This window comes from Gobius niger, assembly GCF_951799975.1.
Source record: "Gobius niger genome assembly, chromosome: 10".
In the NCBI taxonomy this organism is placed as follows: Eukaryota; Metazoa; Chordata; class Actinopteri; order Gobiiformes; family Gobiidae; genus Gobius; species Gobius niger.
Genome location: NC_136861.1, coordinates 35,434,228 through 35,455,412, shown reverse-complemented (window position 1 = coordinate 35,455,412; position 21,185 = coordinate 35,434,228). Strand labels below are relative to the sequence as shown.

The following is a 21,185-nucleotide window of genomic DNA, read 5'->3' as shown; positions in this document are numbered from 1 at the left end:
TCATTTCCAATAGGGTAAAAAAAACAAACGCATTATCGGACTGATACTGACCCAATGGGGAAATCCAGGAGTCTCCGAGTGCCACTCCAGCAAAGTTACACTTTATGGATCCTTGTGCGATGGCCTGGAGTGCAGAGAGCAGGTCAGAGTCCCACAGTGATCAAAGCTATGCGGAGGTTAAAAAATGACAAGCGCCGGAGCCGTCACACTCACTTTAGTCAGCTCCAGGGAGATCGCGGCGGCCATCTTCCCCCCGTAAGACTCGGAAAAGATGTAAAAGGGAATGGTCTGCAAATACAGGAGGGGGAGTGTGTTCTCAAACCGTGGCACAGTAAATGCTTTAGTAATGCTTTGAGTTAGACATAGTTTAGTCCAAGTTTGGTGGGCTAGATTTTCATTTTGATCAAAGCAACATTTTTGGTGGCTAAAGTTAGACAAAAACTCCAGATGTTATTGTCGACTGATAAAAACGAAAAGAAAATGAAAAGAAAGGATTAAAAACTATATTTTCACTTCCTTATTGGACTGGATAGAAGTTGTATTTCATGAACTGTTGTGCATTGCCCCATCAAAGTAATGATCATTAGAACATGCAAACGTGTCGGATGCCCTCCCTGAGGCCCGTACCTGGAAGTCGTCCCGTGAGCTGAAGAAGCTCCTGAGCAGCACCAGCATGTCGGAGGCCACTGTGGACACGTTGGTGGCGAAGGCGTCCGGTCGGTCCGTGTAACTGAAGCCAGTGCCCACCGGGTTATCCACGAACAGCACACTGGCCGCCCGCACCTGGACACAGGACACATAACAGCTGCCATTGTGTCCTTGAGCAATGCACGGGATTTAAGAAAAATACTAGAAAATACTAGAGTTAGCATTCACACTGAAGAAAACATGAATGAAACCTGTGACTCTGTTATAGTGTGTTAGATGTTTTTACCACTAGTGACCGGGGAGTTTAGCAGATATTTCCATAGGGGAATATGGTGGTTTGCATATATAACATGTACTATGTGGCAAAAGTATTTGGATATCTGCTTTAACTCACACATGAACTTTAGGGACATCCCAGTCTTAATCCATATATTACAACGTTGGTCCGTCCTTTGCAGCTGTAACAGCTTCGACTCTTCTGGGGAGGCTGTCCACACGGTTTAGGACTGTGTGTTTTATGATCAATCTTCCAGGACTCCTTTATTAGGTCACACACTGAGGTTGGAGAAGGCCTGGCTCTCAGGCTCCGCTCTAATTCATCCCAAAGGCATTCTGTGTGGTTCAGGTCAGGACTCACTGGTGCACAATCATTTTGGAAAAAAATGTCCCACTTTGTGGGAACCGAACTTTTCCCACATAGTTGTGCCCAAAACTCATACAGCTGATGCATTCAGACAGAGTTCCTTTAACTCACTGGTTTCAACTGGTGAGTCGGGACCCAAAAGTGGGTCACAGAACCATTTTCAGTGGGCTGCAAGCCTTTCTCAGAATCCTTACAATAATAAATGCTTTATTGTCATTGTCATTGAAAAACAACATTTCATTGGAGCACAGTACATATAGTATGTAAAAGTGCATAATAACTGGAGCAGATCCCATTAATAATAAACACCCACTGTATAAACATGGCACATCCAGAGTAAATGTTCCAGGCACAAAATAAATACAGCAACATTCTTTCTTAAATACATTTCTTTCAATATTTTTCCTCTGAAAAAGTATGCAAACTGCAGGTGACTGTTCAGGCTGTTTTTAATCATGATTTTGGATTTTAAAGCTCAATTTAAGCTTATTCAACAAAAAATTGTGGCAAAAATACTGTATTGTACTTTATATTTTACATATTAAATACGTATTTGGGTCACAGCTGATGGTGGGTCCCGGTGCCGTACCAGGTGAGAACCACTGCTTTAACTGCAGCTGAGGGGCCATTCCAGCTCCTTTGGAACTCAACTGTCCAACCCACCATGAGATCCATTGTGAGTCACATTCACTTTTCTCATAGACTTTTTGAAGAATTTAAATAGGCCTACTATGAAGAGCTCAAAGGCACGACAGAAGCAAATCAGCAAAGGAGTCACTAGTCCTGACCATAGAGCGAATAATATTAAATCAAACAAAACTAGAATTCTTCAAATTACAGAGAGGGTTCTTGTAACCTTTTGTTTTTTTATGAAAATAATGTGTTTCATGCTCATAAGTTAACACACGGCAGATTAGCTCCCAACAGTCTTCATTTATTTATTGATCTATTTATTTTTTACATATTTTTATTTGATTTTGACTCCCGGAAGCAGAGCAGGTTAAGTGGGCGAGCAGTGTTGATGATTGACATAGTGTTTATTGGCAGCCTCATAGTCTCAGTTAAAACCTCAATAAACCAGGTTAAGCTACACACACACACACACACACACACACACACACACACACACACACACACACACACACACACACACACACACACACACACACACACACACACACACACACACACACACACACACACTCACACACACTCCATCTTACCCATGTGGTGTCTCTGGGCCGCAGGTCTCCATCTAAAGGCCCGATCTCCTCGAAGTTCCCAAAGCCAGTCCCAGAGCCTCCCGGACCTCCCTGGACACACGAGCACATGTCCATTTCCGTCACTTCGGCAACATTTTGAGACCACAGCCATTCTCTATGAACGGCCAGTTCCACTTTTTGCAGCAAAAATAGGCCCCCCACCTCCCTGTTAGTCATTCCAAATGTGAGACACCAACATGTGCAAAGAACTTCTGCCATTTACTTCACAAATATAACAGGAAGCGGTTCATATTTTTACACACAAGTCACACTATCAGTAGGGCAAATACTGCATAAAGGAAAGCACATACTTAAAATACCTGACTTGTTTGAGCGCTTGCCAAACACTTCTTTGAGTTTAGAACAGGGCAGTTGTGTAGATATTTTGATATTACTCTACCTTCTATGTTTAGGCCGTATATAATTTACCACTAAGGTACTGCAAATAACACTGAATTGTGAATGCAGGAAATAAAGTGATCATATCAGCGTCACGTGACATTTAGCAAAACCAGTTTTCGTTTCAGTTCTACCTGAAACTGGGTGCATGTACCGTCTACAGAAACATCACTTTTAGCGTGAATTTCGACTTATTTCAAGAGATACAGCTGACATTTGGGACTGGTCGACTCTTGACCCTTGTCTTCCCCTCATAGTCCTCACCTGCAGCCACATAACCAGGGGCATGTCCGTGTACTGCGCTGATGGAGAGTCCGCGTAGTAAAGCCACCAGAACATGTGCGCTCCATCCCGGACGGTCACGTAGCCCCAGGCTTCTTTGCCCTGCAGAGGACCGGGGAGCCCTGCGCGGGGGCACAAATCACGGCGTTAGTACACAGCGTGGATACTGTGTTATAACAAAAGCACTACAATGGGAAAGTTCATGTTCACAATAGGGTAAAAGATGCGGATACGGACTTAAACAATGGAGTAAATACCTTTAGTGAACAAGGTAGCGAAGAACAACGCCGCAAAATAAGTTGATTGTAGCCGGTCCATTGTTGAGTGAAGTGTGTGCGCTGTGTGGTGAAAGTCACATGACCCCTCCTTGATCAGCTGACTGGAACTGTTTGTTTTTTACTCCTGGTGTTCTTTTTTTTAAATTATTGTACTTGATTAATTTTTCGGTCATTTTTGTTTTTACTGTTATCCAAATAAATTTGACAATAATAATAATAAAAAAAGGTATTACTTTGTCTTTGCATTTTGTTGTACGAAAAAAAAGTGGAAAAAACAACTCAACAACTATGATACGTTTTAAAAATTGAGATTAAACATAATAAAAGCTCGAATATAATAATAATAATAGTTAAGCAAAGAATTAAAAATATATAAGTACCCATTCCAACAGATGGCGCCATTTTTATTTCACGTTTCCGGAAAGCGTCTATCCCAGTGGGGGGGTCCGCCCCCTTCACTCTGAAATGAGTACGTGCTAGTGGCAGGCCGTGGTATTGCAGCCAGCAGCCCAAAAAGCCCTTTTTGTCATAGACACTCATGTAAAAGGAGCAGCCTGTAAAATGGTCCACAGGGCATCTGGAGTTTCAGACTGAGGCAAATATATTTCTTTAAAATTACTATTTTTAGGACATGGACTTTTTTTCTTCGTAAAAAAATTGTAAAGCATCAAAAATACATTTTTAAAAGTGTTCTAATGACGTGACGTCACCAGGGCCGTAGACGTGCGCGAGCGTGTGCGTGATGACTCATGAACGAGCGGAGTGCTCCCTCGTGTGATTTAGCGGCTGAAGTCTGAGCAAAACAAATGAACGGACTGGACTAAAAACAAGGATAAACGCGAAATAACGAACATCTCAAGTAAGTTTAGCCAAAAACTAAATACGAAATGTATGATGAATATAGCATGTGTTTATAGCATTGGATTATGGTTAATAAGAAACAACTAGTCTACATGTTATTAAACTCATTTCTGAAAATTAAATAATGGCACTAATAACTTGTAACTGTTTTATTAATTAAAAAAATACTAGCAGCATTTAATGTACTTATGTACTTACACCATTATTTGTGTAAGTAGAATGAAACACAAAACAATGCATGATTTCTGCATCTGTCCTGGATCCAGTACAGTACAGTACAGTACAGATAAATGCTATGTAAAAAACAATTTATCACATTTTACCAATGAAAATGTAATATAAAACACTTTTGCAGTGCTCATTCTTTGTATTTCAGCCAAACAATTCTTGTTGTGATGTTATACTAGCAAATACAGTGAAGTAACAACTCGATTTTTATCAATTCTATCACAATATCAAGACTTCCAGCACTTACGAAACTTCCCAGAAAAGTGACCGAGCGGAAGTTCATGAGCGCGGCTACGTACGTGCGAAGGGCCGCTAAGCGCCCGGTTGTTCAAAGAGCGGGCTAAACTAGCTTTTTAAGCCCCGCACTGACAAACTAACCCCCAAAGTCATCGTAGCATAGCAGCTTATTCGCCTGAAATGGCCTTAAAAAAACATTTTGTGTTTAAAGAACGATGATATTAAGAGATTTGACTTTTTGCGTAATGGCGTCCGCTCCGCTCTGAGGCTTCGTCGGCAGCCGTGCGCGCTCACGCTGCTTTCACCCACTTGGGCCGTGGGAGCATAGATACAGGTGACGCGTCATACGGGTACTTTGGGCCGCAATGGCGGACGAAACTGGTTTCATGCGCCACTGAGCACCCCTATGTAAAGAGATAGGAGCTGGGACAGCATGCCTTATCCAGTTTATAATAGATCCATGGTCTATCCTTCAAAATAAAATAAGCTAAAAATGTGGTACCAAATATTTTCCATTATTTTGACATAACACAACTGTAGTATTTATGAAAGTGTTGCTTTATTGTAAAACATTATTTGGGCTTCAACAATAGAATAAAACCAGCGTTGGAAAAAAGGTGTACGTTTCCATGGCAATTTTAATTTCCAACTTAAACCGGAAACAAATACTGTAGCTTCCGCTCCTCCTCGCCGGCGTGTGTTTTGGTTTTGGACATGCATTAGCTCCACGTACCGCGGTGTTTCCTCTGGTGTTTCTTCCGTTATAAGTCATGGCTGGCGGTTTGATCCGCGTGCGGCTCCACTTCGACTATGCCCCGCCGGCTGCGGTCGGCTCCCGCATGTGCTGGCTGCTCGTGGACCGGGGCTCGTGCCGTGTGGTGGCCGACCTGGAGAGCCTCATCCGGGAGAAGTTCGAGCTGAGCCGCGGCAGCATCCTCAGTCTGTTCATCGACGACTGCTACCTGCCCCACACCGAGAGCGTTCTGCTGGTGCGGGACAACGACTGTGTCCGGTGAGATGCCGTACCCTCGCTCTTTAGATTTGTGTCATCATCATGTGTGCGTGTTTGAGCTGTCCTGCACATTTAACTTGCACTATTTAACCTCTTACCACCCGCCTAAACCAAATGCATTCTGTCCTCTTTTGGCTGTGTAACACCTCATTTGAAAGCTAAGACCCACAACACTGATCTTTTTCCTCGCGTTGTTGCTGTGTTGTCACCTTTTGTATGTTTTTCTTTTCTTTTTTGTTGTCACATTTTTGTTGAGTTTTTGTCACTTTTTGGTTGAGTTTTTTGTCACATTTTTGTTGAATTTTTGTCACATTTTTGTTGAATTTTTGTCACTTTTTGTAGAATTTTTGTCACATTTTTGTTGAATTTTTGTCACTTTGTTGAATTTTTGTCACATTTTTGTTGAATTTTTGTTGAATTTTTGTCACTCTTTGGTTGAGTTTTTGTCACTTTTTGTTGAATTTTTGTCACATTTTTGTTGAATTTTTGTCACATTTTGGTTGAGTTTTTTGTCACATTTTTGTTAAATTTTTGTCACATTTTTGATGAATTTTTGTCACATTTTTGTTGAATTTTTGTCACTTTGTTGAATTTTTGTCACATTTTTGTTGAATTTTTGTTGAATTTTTGTCACTCTTTGGTTGAGTTTTTGTCACTTTTTGTTGAATTTTTGTCACATTTTTGTTGAATTTTTGTCACATTTTGGTTGAGTTTTTTGTCACATTTTTGTTAAATTTTTGTCACATTTTTGATGAATTTTTGTCACATTTTTGTTGAATTTTTGTCACATTTTGGTTGAATTTTTGTCACTTTTTGTTGAATTTTTGTCGAATTTTTGTCGAATTTTTGTCGAATTTTTGTCTAATTTTTGTTGAATTTTTGTCACTCTTTGGTTGAGTTTTTGTCACTTTTTGTTGAATTTTTGTCACATTTTTGTTGAATTTTTGTCACATTTTGGTTGAGTTTTTTGTCACATTTTTGTTGAATTTTTGTCACTCTTTGGTTGAGTTTTTGCCACATTTTTGGTTGAATGTTTGTCACATTTTTGTCACATTTTTGATGAATTTTTGTCACATTTTTGTTGAATTTTTGTCACATTTTGGTTGAGTTTTTTGTCACATTTTTGTTAAATTTTTGTCACATTTTTGATGAATTTTTGTCACATTTTTGTTGAATTTTTGTCACATTTTGGTTGAATTTTTGTCACTTTTTGTTGAATTTTTGTCTAATTTTTGTCTAATTTTTGTCTAATTTTTGTCTAATTTTTGTCTAATTTTTGTTGAATTTTTGTCACTCTTTGGTTGAGTTTTTGTCACTTTTTGTTGAATTTTTGTCACATTTTTGTTGAATTTTTGTCACATTTTGGTTGAGTTTTTTGTCACATTTTTGTTGAATTTTTGTCACTCTTTGGTTGAGTTTTTGCCACATTTTTGGTTGAATGTTTGTCACATTTTTGTTGAATTTTTGTCACATTTTTGATGAATTTTTGTCACATTTTTGTTGAATTTTTGTCACATTTTGGTTGAGTTTTTTGTCACTTTTTGTTGAATTTTTGTCACATTTTTGTTGAATTTTTGTCACATTTTTGTTGAATTTTTGTCACATTTTTGATGAATTTTTGTCACATTTTTGATGAATTTTTGTCACTTTTTGGTTGACTTTTTTGTCACTTTTTGTTGAATTTTTGTCACTCTTTGGTTGAGTTTTTGTCACATTTTTGTCACATTTTAGGCGCATTTCCATCCTTGTTTTCTTCTAATTTTTTGTGGCTATTTTGGTGCTTTTTTCCCAAGAAGCTTTTTGATTAGGGTAAAGCCAAACCGGAGAAAATGGGATCCGTTCAGGTGGGAGTTAAGAGGTCAAAAAAAAACAAACGACAGACTTCTACCTGTTGTTGTCATTAGGTCAGCGCTCAAATTGACTCCACTTAAAATCATGTATGTTGGCAATGAGTATTTCTTAGCCTTGTCTAAAGAGCATCTGACAGGTTTTAATGCTTTTGAAAATATGACTTATATAGATGGATAGCAGCAGTTTAATGAAGACATGTTGGGCTGAAAAGTTATTCTCATTCGAATCGCTTGGGTAGGAAGCTGGCAGGAAGTGACATAGATAGAGGTGAAGGTTCATAGCAGTTTGACTCACTCATTTCCCATTGACATAACATGATTGGCGCGGCAACAGTTTAAAATTGTTTGCCTCCATCTATGTCACTTCCTGTCAGTGTCCAATAAGGAAGTGGAACTATAAACATCACAAAAAGTGGCCAAACTCAAGAAAAAGGGTGATTTTTTTATATCTAAATCTTAAATGTAATTGTGTTTACTATAGTTTAGCAAAAAAACACGTGTCTCATGTGTCATATGCACTTTAAACCCTTTCACTTCCCCAGTGTCTCAACAGATGAGTCCATGGGTTTTTGTATGCTATATTATAAAGAAATATATGAACCACTCTATTAATGTTATGCTTTATGCTTATACTTTATTACTTTATAGTATAACCAGCTGCTGTTTTCTGTTGCTCAAAAGCTACATGTTTGCAGATGGATAGTGTTTGGATTTGTTTTAGAATATCAATCACGGCTAACCCCTTAACTCCCACCTGAACCGAGCACATTTTCTCCAGTTTGGCTTTACCCCAGTCCAAAAGCTTCTGGAAAAAAAGCTGTGAAAATAGTAACAAAACTGAGACGAAAACAATGATGGAAATGTGACAAAAAAGTGAGAAAACATTGACAAAAAAAGTGATGAAAAAATGATGAAAAAGTGGCAAAAATGTCACAAGAAATTGACCAAAAATTGACCAAAAAAGTGACAAAAATGACCAAAAAGTGACAAAAATGTGACAAGAAAATTACAAAAATGTGATAAAAATTTGACCAAAAATATTAAAAAAATGTGGCCAAAAAATGACCAAAATGTAACAAAAAATTGAGAAAAAAATGACGAAAAAATGAAAAAAAATGTGTCAAAAAATGACCAAAAAAAAGTACAAAAATGTGACAAAATGTGACAAAAAAAAATTGATAAAAAATTGACAAAAAAATATGACACAAATGGACAAAAAAATGACAAAAAAGTTACAAAAATGAGTTGAATACCCAACAAAAAAATGATGGGAAAAAAATCTGATGACGTGAGGAAAAAGATCCTCTCGGTTCAGGCGGGAATTAAGAGGTTAAAGTTACGCAGGTAAGTAGCTAGCATGTAACAACAGACAGATCTCCATTTGGGTAGTTTAATAGTACAAATACTCAGAGGAGCCACCCTGAGAAGTTCTGCCTACACTGTGCTATCATCACTGTGGTTTCAGCTGTTTTTATAGACTTCTCTCGAGGGGAACATCACAGCACGATGTCCTAAGATTGGATAAGGTGGCACAATGATATCGCCATGCCTTGTCCTTTGTCAGATTGGTCTTAAGAAACTGCATTATTTCTTAATTAATTTTTACTCCAGACCTTTAACAACATCACAGAACTGACATTTGTTTCGTGTCTTGCAGAGTAAAAGTGGAAACGGTCTCTAAATCCACAAAGCAGACTTCTCCGGTAGCTGCCAGTGAAAGCAGTCGCAAGAGGCAAAGACCCGCGGAAGAAGACGCACCTGTAGAGAGCGGTCTTGCTTTGGAAGTAAAAAAGAAAAAGCGGAAAAAGAGTGCAGCCGAGAGCCCTGGGGTGAATGGTGTGCCCATAGAGGTGGAGAAGACGCAAGTTTCACCTCTGAAGAAAAAGAAAAAGAAGAAAACCCCAGAGGAGAAGCGAAAAAGTCCACAGACTACTCCCCATAAACCAAGTCCAAGCGTCAAAAAGCCTCCAAAGACAACTGAGAAGGTGGTTAAAGGGACAAAGAAGCCTCCAAGTAGTTCTTCTTCAAGTTCAAGCAGCAGTGAGGACGAACAACCAGTGAAAAAAGCACCTGCTCCTAAACTAGCACCCAAGCCTTCCCCCACCCCTGCCCCTGCCAAAACGATAACAAATGGCCGCCCACCTTTAAAAAAGCTTCCACCTCCCACATCGTCCTCATCCTCTGCCACAGACTCCTCCTCTGAGGACGATGAAGAGAAAAGTGTAAAGACTAAACCTACAAAAGACAATTCCAAATGTGAAACCGCACAGAGTATTGTACAGGCACCGAATGGGGCAGATAACAGCGACGAAGAGGAAGAGATTGAGCTGGTGATCAAAAAGCCAGTGCAGCACCCGCGCGGGCGCATCGTGGTGGGGCAGCAGGCGGTGCAGCTGGCGGGGCGAGGGAGGGGGAAAGACAAGCAGGCACCCAGGGAACCATGGGCCAAAGGGAGAGGGAGAGGCAACTGCGTCCAGTACAGCTATGATAAGGAAGGAGCGAGGGATAAGGTGGAGGCGTCCTGCAGCACGGACACGCTCACCAATGTGTCTGTGCTCCTCCAGGTGAGTGTGAACCACTTTGTAACCACTGTTTTAGCAGTATTGTTCCCATCGCTCCACAAGGCTGAAAATTGTCATTGGCAAAAGATGTCAAAGATTATCTATATTTCTTAAAACACTTTCTCTGCTTGTGTGTTTTTACAGAACGATGTAAAGAATGTGCCAAAGCCAGATTACAGTGCGATGCCTCTGCTGGCTGCACCCCCACAGGTGGGACAGAAGATTGCCTTTAAGGTCCGTCTGGTACTCCTTCTTAATCTCTTCTATACAAATGGTGCTCACTTTACTGACTGAATTGTGAAGGGAATGATAAGTATTTTATCTTTTTGCTTTGCTCCTAATTACAGCTGTTGGAGCTGACAGAGAACTATACACCCGAGGTGTCTGATTATAAAGTAAGTTTCACATTTCATTATCGAGCACTTTGAACATCTGCTTTTTTACAAATTTTTCTTTCAAACCAATATTATTTTAGGAGGCAAAGATTTTAAGCTTTGACCCAACCTCCAAACAGATAGAGCTGGAACTACAAACTTACTTTCAAGGTAGAGTATTGTGCCCATGGATTATTATCTCTCTTGTAAACATTAATAGCAATATCTTCTTCATCCCTCAGCTCCTGTTGAGCCTGGGAAGTTTGACCTGGTCTATGTGAATGCAGACGGGTCTGAGAGTGTGGAGTATGCTGTTGACAGAGGCTCCTTGGTAAGTCATGGTTTACTGGCTGAGTCCTTGCTGCATTTTTCAACCAGTAAGAACTGAAAATGAAAAAACTAAATGTGACTGTATTTTCCATAGGTTACTGAGAGGTGGGATTCTCTGCTTGAACCAAGACTTGTAATTTAAAGTGAGCTAAAGTGTCATGATTAGCTTACATTTTTCACAGTGGATTCCAGTTAAGATCACAACTTGCATATTTTATGGACTACAGTTTTTTTTTCTTCACTTTTAAATGGTCTTAAATTGACTTTCAGAAAGTGTAATAACATTTTTGTTAATACTTTTATGATGGTTTTATTTTTTATGAAGCTGTAAATGTGAATGTAAATGCATTTTCATAATAAATTATAAAATTGAAAACAAACACCATGTTTTTGCAAGAATCACTATTCAGGGCATATTTTGACTTCCAATTAATGCCATTGTTGACTATTCCCTTGTCATAATTTTTGGATCATAAAACGAAATTCTTTTCAAAGTAATTGTAAAAGCTATATCGTTGTCTAGATTAAAAGGTTAAAACAAAAAATATGTATTTGGAGGTTTAGATTAAATAATTAAATAAATAAATAAATTCCGTCATACATCATTCGTATTCGTAACCCTGGTATCTACAATGGGACAGAAGACTTTATTAGGGAAAAATTACATAGTTACAATACCATGGAAGATAGGCTTTTTTATACAAATATGTTTTGCAACAACATAAAATGAGTCATTAAAACTATCATTGATTAGAAAAACATAACACAAGATCACAAAATTAGAATTCTAACAATGTTCATGCAGCTATGATTATAGTCGGTTCTAAGGACAGCATAACAACAGAGCTAAACATGCTAGCTGCACACACCTGGATTACTAATTAGCTACTGTCTCGTGACGCACAGCCTTGTGCCTGACGGTCCAATCGGCGTCCCTCGTCTGCTTGTCCTCGCGCCTCTTATGTCATAGCAACCGCCTCAGCAGCAGCACCGCGCGAGCTCACCTCGCACTCCTCCATCCTCCGGCCGTCTGTTCCATGGGTCCATAATAAGTCTGTTCTCCGACGAAGATGGCGACAGAAAAGCCGACACTCTTACGCTCTGTCTAACACAAAACATAACCCCGTCCTCTGAACATGGAGGTGCACGACCAGGAGCAGCTGCTGCAGGTGCTGCGGAGGCTCAAGGAGGTTTTCGACATGTGCGACCAGGATGCAGACGGCTTCATTCGGGTGGAGCACTTGGTCAACCTCGGACTACAGTTCGGCCGAGGAGACGAGGTGAGAGACGGGCACGGCCATGGCTTTAATCATATTTTACAAAGAAGGCGACGTTTTAATCCAGCACGCTTTAGATATAAAAACGTATGGCTAATAATAATCATAACATGTATGCTAGTATGTCATACGTGAGCTACCGCAATGTCTCAAGTGTCTGAAGTGTCATTGACGTGTACAAGAGCGTCAGTCTGCGTGCACCATTAGCTTACCCAAATTGGCATTAAATATAGCTAGACGTGCGTCTGTCCGCCATTAAGTCTCTACAAGTCAATTCTGTGCATGTAAACAGACTTAAGTATTACATTTGCAAAACCAGGTCTATAAGTGCCAAGAGAAACGCCACAGTCGAGTTAAAATGAAGCAAACGAGAATACGAAATTGCTCCATAAACCATTAAGAAAGTTCTGTAGGCCTATGATGTCCTATATGTAGGCTATTGTGGTTCTCACGCTTCATGTTTTGGTTCTTCTTTGAAAGGCTGGACCCCTGAAAAGCAGTCATGATGATATGACTTTACTTTTATTATTACTGTGACTAGTGTGGGCGATGTGGGGGAGTTGTTTTGCCCAGGAGCAAAATAGCAGTCTCTGCTCAAGCTGGAAATGAACCGTCAACTCTTCAAAAAATGGGTTCACCGAGATGTTCAAGTCAGCCTGTCGGTGGTGTTAGTGTGATCAAAGCGGCTACACGGCAGGCAGTTTTTAATCCATCCATAATATCGAGATCTCTGTGCTGAGAGTGGATTTTTGCGCAAAGCTGTCATGGCGGCTGAGCACTAAAAATAACCCATTCTCCAAAGAAGCTCTCCTTGATCTTCATCCTCCTCCTCCTCCTTCTTCCCATCATCGGCGCTGTGTTCTGTCGCCATGGCAACGGGAGCCACATGAAAGCTGGCTGGAAGTGGGTAAAATAAGCCGAACGTTGCTGTGGTGCAGGGTCGTCAGCAGAGTCCGAGTCGGTGCAGTGCGAGGGGCAGAGAGCTCTAAAATAAAATGGACCATTGTCTTTGTCCAGCTCAAGAGGCTGAGCAGCCTCCTGGACCCGAACGCTCATGGGAAGATCAACTTTAAAGACTTCTGCCATGGAGTGTTTGCCATTAAAGGTAAGACATTGAACATGTGCAACGTGTGGGTGATTTTCTTCAGTAAATATAGCGGAATTTAATTGAATCTTTGTTGTCTCCTGCTGCAGGTTGTGAAGAGATCCTGAAGATGCCGGTCGCTGGTCGCACACGCTCCTCCAGCCAGACCTCAGTCACCGACAATGGCTACATTTACCAGGTCACGTCCGTATTTCTGTTATACTAAAACTGGTCAACTCAAACTCATCTTTATCACTATCTTATGCTCTGTTGGTTCTAAATGCAATATTGATCTAAAACAGCTGAAACCAAACATTCAGTATGTCTGTGTAGGCTCTGTCATACAGGAGTTGTCCATCTTCAATGAAGGTTCTTGATTCATCTTCTGCACTCTGGAGTTGAAGTGTCGGACGTTTCGCCTCTTATCCAGAAGGGTTCGTCAGCGACACTAAAGTTTAAGCTCAGCGTGCAGAGCTAAACTCCTCCCAATGGTCTGCTGGCCTCAATCATGCTAATGAGGCTGAAACTCAGCCCAGGACAGATCAATAGGCAGTAATTAGCAGAGATCAGCTGAGATTAGGGCCGTTCAGACTGAAACTCAGGTGTGAGTTTGGTGGTTTTGACTTAGAACTACAGAGACATTAACCCACAGGTAAGAGTAGCTGTTAACAGAGAGGAGGGACAGAGCCAAGCCGAACTCCTCCCTGTGGTCTATCTCTAGTACTGAGGCTGAGCTTAAACTTTAATGTCACTGACAAAGCCTTGTAGATGAGAGGCGAAACGTTCTACCCTTCAACTACAGAGTACAGAAGAGGACTCAAGAACCTTCATTGAAGACAAACATCCAGTATAGTTTCTCTTCTGATTTTTAAGAGCTCTCCCTATAAGCTCCTCCTACCCGCAGCCTCTGGCTCCCATTTGCGGTGCTGCTGTTTTAACTAGTGGGGGAAAAGAGCAAAGCTTTGGCAGCCAGTCAGTGTTCAGAACAGGAGACCATGCTCCAGCCACGCAACTCCAGCGTGGTAGATAGATACTTTATTGATCCAAAGGAAATTGTGCAGTAGTCTCTTGCTCACATTCACACAAACAGAGCAGGATCTACAGAATTAAGAAGTTAAAAACACATAAAAAACAAAACAAAACAATAAATACATAAGTCCAAGAGAGGTTAAGGCACTGCAAGTCACTGTTCAAGACGTTCCCTTGTCTCCTCTTCTGCTCCTCCCTGAAGTGGCTCTGTTATAAAGCCTTAGGGCACGAGGGACAAGAGTTCTTCAGTCTGTCCTTTGAGCATCTCAGAGAGAAGAGTCTGGTGCTCACGGTGCTTCTCTGGTAGGAGAAGACCAAGTTGTGTGTTAACAGCGGAGAGGTGGCGGTACTCTAAACTGGGATTTTCACAGGTGGCGGTACTGTGTACCGGTGAGTACCGGCCCACTTAAAGCACTGGCTCCAGGTCTGTTTTTGAGAACAACTTTGTAACATGTTATAAAGCTCTAAATAGTCGATTTAACAACCCCCACCTTACACATATTAGATCACTGGTTCCCAAAGAGGGGTCTGGCGCCCGCTGGGGGGCCTCAGAGGCACTACAGAGGCACTACAGAGGCACTACAGGTCGCCCCAAAGCTGGTCTATAAAACATGAAAAAAAAAGATTTTAAAATGTATTTGCTAAAATGCCTAGAGCAATTGCTAGTTTTTGCTTGTATGTAATTTTGGCTGTATAATAATAAGAAAGTACAGTAAGTTATTACTATTGGGGTCACTGAGTTAATTTTGGATCGACAGGGGGGCTGCGATGCCCTGGATTTTTTAGAATGGCTATTATAGATCATATAAAATGAATCTCAGTTGTGTTGTCAGATACGTATTCCGAGCCTTTTACAAAAGGACTTGTTTGGGTCTATGGTAGCTGAGTGGTTAGCGTTCTATGGCTGCATTCTCAGACTGTGCAGGCCTGTCCCTGTGGAGTTTGCTTCCTCCGAGTGAAGGACTAAACACAGAGGACACATTCCCTGAGGGGACACCTAAAGGACGCTTTAAGGCAGCAGCACCGGTGTCCTCCCTGTGAGGAGTTGGCTGAAAAATGTTGTCCACTGAGTGTGACCGCCTCTGTTTCCTGTGTCTCCGCACAGCTCCTGAATCTGACTCTGGTTGCCAGGCAACAGTGGAGAGAAGGGGGCGGGCTTTTGTCAGTGCCTCTAGTCCTGAGGAAAGTGTGTTTTCACATGTAGGAAAATACTATATGCTCTGTCTCCCATCAGCAGATGAAGAAGATTGTCCCCATAGTCAAAAACGAGCTGAACAAAACATTTACCATATGGAGTTTACTGATACTCCCGCTGAAGAGTTGTCTCTAATGTCCCTTAGATGTGGTGGCGAACAGGTACATGAATAATTTCTCTCTCAGATCTGGGTCACGTCACTTCCACTCTGTTGGTGATAAATCCACCCAGGAGACCCCCGCCAGGTCTCTGCCTGTGTCTTGTCCCCAATACAGTGAAAATCATAGCTGTTGTCTTTGTGCTGTAGAACGGCGAGGCTAAGCTGGGTCCTCCCAACATCGTGTTCACCCGCGCCTACGACGCCTCGGAGCCCGCACGGCAGCGACGGTATCTTCCTGTTCGGACAATATCCAAACTAATGCTTGACTGTAAATGTAATACATCCGTCTGTTGTTTAGCCACGTGAACGGCAGCGGGTGTGCGTCCATGCTCTCCGGAGAGGAGCAGTTTGAGGACTATGGCGAAGGGGAGGACGTGGAGCTGACACCCAGCAGCCCGTGTGCGGAGGACGACACACACACCATGGGCTCCTCGCTGCCCTCAAGGTTAGACTTAAGCATCACACCAGGCGGGCAAGCTGTCTTAGAGCAGTCATGGAATGTAGGAGAAGATTACAACAAATTGTAGATACTTTATTGTAGATACTTTACTTGAACAGGAATAAAAGTAATGACACGTTTCACTTTGGTTGAAACATTGTAAATGTGCAGTCAGTCTAAAGCTGCAGTAAAGTTGTTCATCATCAGAACATCAAGAGTAAAGGTCAGGTGTCTAACTCTCCAAATGAGTTTAAATATCCTAATGTGATGCAAAGTTCCAGTTTAAAGGCAAAGAAATGACTGAGCCTTAGCAAAGGGGCTTACACAGCACTGCTGCAGCGCTAGAGGCAATATAGGACATATAAAGTCCAGGAACTCAATTGCCTGGCCAGCCAGATGCTCCTCCTTTCTGTTCAAAGAAGAACCGTCTGTGCAGCTGCTTGAAGCCAATCATTTCCCAATTTTACTTGTATCGGAGCACCGCATGTAGTTTGGCAGGCCAGGCAAAGAACTCAAAGCACATTTAAGTTAGCCTATATTAGGATAATGATAAAGACGTAGGATCTTTATTGGCGGGGGTATGAGGAAAGTGTTCTACAGTCTGTGGGAATGCAGTAGTGCTCACTGTGAAACTGAGTGGTCAGTAAATCTTGTGGTTGTTGTTGCAGTGGTGGACAGACTCCTCAGAAGATGCGTCAGCTGTGTAACAGTGAGCTGCTGGACATCTACTGCTCCCAGTGCTGTAAGAAGGTCAACCTACTCAACGACCTGGAGGCGCGGCTCAGGAACCTCAAATCCAACAGGTATCAGCAGTTTGGCTGACATTTCTGTAGAATTACTTCTGAGCACATGCAGAGTGAGCAGATCTGTGTTGATCTGGTCCCAAGTCTGAATGAACTGTTACCGTGTGTGTTTCAGTCCAAGGAAAATCTCCAGCCGAGCCTTTGGAAGGTGAGCAGCCTCATGTTTCTATGTCCAGTACACTTGCTTCTGCTGGGGTGAGATGTTCAGCCTGCTCCTGTTGGTGTTGTTACAGGCAGCTGATCCAGGCCAACCACACAGTGTTTGGCTCCAGCCCTCACAGCAGCACAGAGGACCTTTTCACTGACAGCCTCCACTCCTGTGACCTGGACATCGCTGACAAGGTCTGAACATCACCAACTCAAAGCTCTCGTTCTGGGACATATTCTGTTGTACATCCACCTGGAGCATTTTTTTGTTTCATGCAACATCTGTACGCCCATGAGACCTTTTATTGAGAGTGTAATCTCTAAAGTATAAACTAATTGCACAAAGATAATTGCGATTATTGCAACTAACAATTACAACAATGTTAATACCGATAAATAATTATGGCATCGAGGACTTTCAGAACGGGGATGAACAGGGAAGGTGGCGTTGACAGAGGAGACGCTGAGCTGACTCCTCCAGCTCCATGAGGATCCTTAATAAGCCTCTCTCATTATCAGCTATTCTCAGGGTTTTAGAGGGAACAGTGTCGGTAGAGACAGACCGAGAGAGAGAGGGATGAGATGTCGAGGAAATATCTACTTGTTGTGAAGTTTGGGCCGGTCCCTAATCGGACAGAAAGAAAATAACACTGTGCAAATGAGTGAGACGTATCGTTGCCCTGTTTGTAGTGGTTATACAGTAGTTCTGCAGGTCTGCTAGTGGTTATACGGCCTATACCTGCGTAGGACGTAGACTACACCACTGGAACAAATGCAGCTTAACACCTCCCGCAGCCAAATGAACCGCTGTGGTGGTTCTATACGAAGCGTGTTTTAAATAGCGCTAAAAAAAGAATAATAACGAAACGCAAAAAAAAACAATTAAAAAATAACAAAACGCATTTTGTAGCAGCCGGTGTTGATTCTGTGGCACAAACGCCACATATTAGTCTATGTGTGGGAAACACTGGAACCATCATTATGTTCTTTTTGGCTTTTGAAATACCTCATGATCTGAATTATTATTATGATTAAGCCCAATACAGGTTGTATTGGGCTTAGTTAAACCGTAACTATAATAATTCATAGTTATCTTAAAAGGAAAACTGCATCATTATGGCCTATTTACATTCAGCAATATAGAATCACATTTCTGTCACACTTTCATGACGTTTAGTGTGTATAAAAACATATTTTTGTCAGAAAACACAGCAGCATTTGTATGACAACATTTTGATACTTTTCGTCTTGAAACCTTCCTGGTCTGAGATGTTTTGCAAAGGTTAACGCACAGGAATTCTCCAATGAGTTCCTTTGTAGTACTTTGGAATCTTCTTCAAAACATGTGCTGTGTTTTTAGGTGAGTTACTTGGAGAAGAAGGTGACGGAGTTGGAAGGGGACTGTCTGGCCAACGGAGACCTCAAGTCCAAGCTCAAGCAGGAGAACACACATCTGGTACTCAGGTGAGTAAAAGAGGGCGCAGTATTAGCCTTCGCCTGCAGGGAGCAGTATGTGAACATTGGATACAAGGAATGAATTTGGGCTGCCCTGCCTTGGTAAATATTGTGAATAGCGAAGGATAACAGTAGGTGTTTGTTGGTCTCAGGGTGCACGAGCTGGAGGAGCAGGTGAAGGATGCAGAGAGCCGAGCCGACCAAAGCCTGGAGGAGGAAACCAAACGACACCGCGACATTTACAGCAAAATGGATCGAGAGCGCAACAACGAGATGGAACTGCTCTGCTGCAGGTGAGAGCCCAGCGCCGCATGTGACTCAGCAAAAGAGAAATACTGAGGTAGTTCAACTGTGTGTGTGTGTGTGTGTTCAACAGGATACAGGATCTGGAAGATGAGAACGGAGAAATGAAGCTCAATGTGCGCAAACTCAAGTCTCACACGGAGAAACTGGACCAGGTCAGAACACGGTTAAGTCCAATAATGTTCATCTGGCCTCTGTATGATGAGATTTTCAAGATTCTGTACTGAAGAAATTGTTGTACTTTTTCCTGGAGTCAAAACAGGCCAAAACCTGTTTAGATTAGGTGACACGAGACATCACAGGGAGGGAGACTGTGGGAGGGGAGCAGTCAAAAAACATATTCTTCATTTGTGTGCAGGAGAAGCAGAGGATGTCGGACAAGCTGGAGGACACCAGTGTGAGGCTCAAAGACGAGATGGACCTGTACAGAAAGATCATGGACAAACTGTGGCAGAACCGCCACGAGTTCCAGAAGGAGAAGGAGGCCATGCAGGAGGTTAGACTCCGGCAGAGTATAACGGCATTCTTCCCATGAGATTGGCTTATGTGTGTTTGTTTGTTTGCGGGTGGGCAGCTGATAGACGACCTGCGCCGCGAGCTGGAGCACCTGCAGCTCTTCAAACTGGAGGTGGAGCATCCGGGGAAAGGCAAGAGTCTGTCGGAGCTGAGCGCACGCACTAGGGAGATCGAGATGGAACATGAGGTCAAGATGCTCAAACAGGTGCCCAAACACTCTTTAACTTTAAACTGCTTTGGATCACATTCTGGCCCTCTCACACTGTGCTTTACTTTGGATCCGTAGGAAAATTACAAACTGCGGGATCAGAACGACGACTTGAATGCTCAGATCCTCAGTTTGAGTCTGTATGAAGCCAGGAATCTGTTCTCCTGCCAAAGCAAGGCCCAGTGCCTGGCAGCAGAGATCGACAACGCCTCCCGGGACGAGGTGAGTTGTTACTGGCTCCACTTAAACTGTAGTCCTTTTGCTGACAAACTGTGAGCTGACTGTTCATTTGTGTTTGGCTGCAGCTGGTGGACGCCCTAAAGCACCAAGAGGAGATCAACCTGCGTCTGAGGCAGTACATGGACAAGATCATCCTGTCCATCCTGGACCATAACCCTTCCATCCTGGAGATCAAGACCTAACAGTCTTTTACATACATGCGATTTACTATAGTGACCATTCCACGACGACTAAAGCAGGGTCAGTGTCTGGGACTGCAATCATATATATCAGTGTGATCAGTGAGGGGATGCACTGGACTGCCACTCACAGGGCCTTAACTTCATGTGGTCATTTGCCAAAGCACTCAGATGTCTGTGAGGGGTCCTTCAGTTATAGTGACATACAGTAGTTCTTAGAGTTTTCCACTTGTCCTCTCAAATGTATCATTCCATGTAGAGATGCACTATGCTGGTCACTTATACCATAGTTCTTAAATGCTTAAAACAATTGAACTGATTATTGAATAAAGCACTCACTTCTGTGAGTGCGGACGGAAATACAGATACTCTGTATGTGACACACACTGTACTGATGAAAGAATGTTTGAACTTGTGCTTAGTGGAATCACTTCCGAGTTACAGGTTCAGATGAATGTTCAACTTAAATATGAGGCTGTGCTGGTCGAGAACAGATTGTATATCCTCATAATAACTAAAGCTCATGAATCCCCCATTGAAAACTATTCACTAAACTATACTCAATAGTTGCTTTTCTACACAAGACTCTACCACCCATTGAACACACAGTGATCAGTGACATTTCTTTTTGATGTGAAAATATTTTTAGCATATTTTTCCACATATGTATGCACACAGTGTGACACGCTTAAGCTAGCCAAACACCGATGTGTATAACTGAGGAGGCAGCAGAGCTGCTGTAGGCCTACTGCACTAATTCTACTCAAATGTAGATGAACTAGTTTTGCTTCATTGCACAAAGTGATAATGTGTTTATTTAGCATCGTCTGTTTACGTATTTAACTGCATGTATGTGTTGCACAAAACTGTGTTCTGTTTATTTGATGTCACATATTTATTAACTGTAAATCATATAATTGACCCCTATATTATGGTTAATTTATGGGAACCTTTTTAAATCTAATGACACATTTATGTACGGGTGCATTTAAACGTATTCATGTCCCGCCCAAGTGGAATTACATTTACTTAATAAATTGAAGCTCATACAGGACCTGTCTGATAATGTGTGTGTTAAATACACTTAGTTAAACGGATATACAAATACACCACAGTGTGACCGGCTGATCGGTGGAGAGTTCACCGCACACTCCGCCCCGCTAGGTGCCAGTAGCGCTCTCTGCG

The 21,185-nt window shown here is 41.9% G+C and overlaps 3 protein-coding genes across 3 annotated transcripts in view; 2 read left to right on the top strand and 1 right to left on the bottom strand.

Annotated features, from left to right (window-relative positions):
• Positions 1-3,585, bottom strand: part of scpep1 (serine carboxypeptidase 1) — a 16,913-nt gene extending 13,328 nt beyond the window's left edge. The window contains exons 1-6 of the mRNA XM_079565349.1: positions 3,492-3,585; positions 3,217-3,356; positions 2,515-2,604; positions 628-783; positions 214-288; positions 52-124 (exon numbers count right to left, since the gene is read on the bottom strand). Of these exons, the coding sequence (XP_079421475.1) occupies positions 52-124; positions 214-288; positions 628-783; positions 2,515-2,604; positions 3,217-3,356; positions 3,492-3,552 (595 nt within the window). The 5' untranslated portion in view covers positions 3,553-3,585. The remainder of the gene's footprint in view (positions 1-51; positions 125-213; positions 289-627; positions 784-2,514; positions 2,605-3,216; positions 3,357-3,491) is intronic.
• A 1,945-nt stretch (positions 3,586-5,530) lies between these two features.
• coil (coilin p80) lies at positions 5,531-11,198 on the top strand. Its single transcript, XM_079564903.1, has 7 exons — positions 5,531-5,850; positions 9,358-10,264; positions 10,406-10,495; positions 10,609-10,656; positions 10,737-10,806; positions 10,878-10,966; positions 11,060-11,198. Exons 1-7 carry the CDS (start codon positions 5,609-5,611, stop codon positions 11,105-11,107), a joined length of 1,494 nt encoding a protein of 497 aa, XP_079421029.1. The 5' UTR covers positions 5,531-5,608; the 3' UTR covers positions 11,108-11,198.
• Positions 11,199-11,921: 723 nt separating this feature from the next.
• rab11fip4a (RAB11 family interacting protein 4 (class II) a) lies at positions 11,922-21,020 on the top strand. Its single transcript, XM_079565226.1, has 15 exons — positions 11,922-12,245; positions 13,260-13,347; positions 13,437-13,525; positions 15,858-15,937; positions 16,009-16,155; positions 16,818-16,952; positions 17,068-17,100; positions 17,186-17,294; positions 18,460-18,563; positions 18,707-18,847; positions 18,931-19,012; positions 19,216-19,353; positions 19,432-19,578; positions 19,660-19,803; positions 19,887-21,020. Exons 1-15 carry the CDS (start codon positions 12,102-12,104, stop codon positions 20,001-20,003), a joined length of 1,698 nt encoding a protein of 565 aa, XP_079421352.1. The 5' UTR covers positions 11,922-12,101; the 3' UTR covers positions 20,004-21,020.
• The last annotated feature ends 165 nt before the right edge of the window (positions 21,021-21,185 follow it).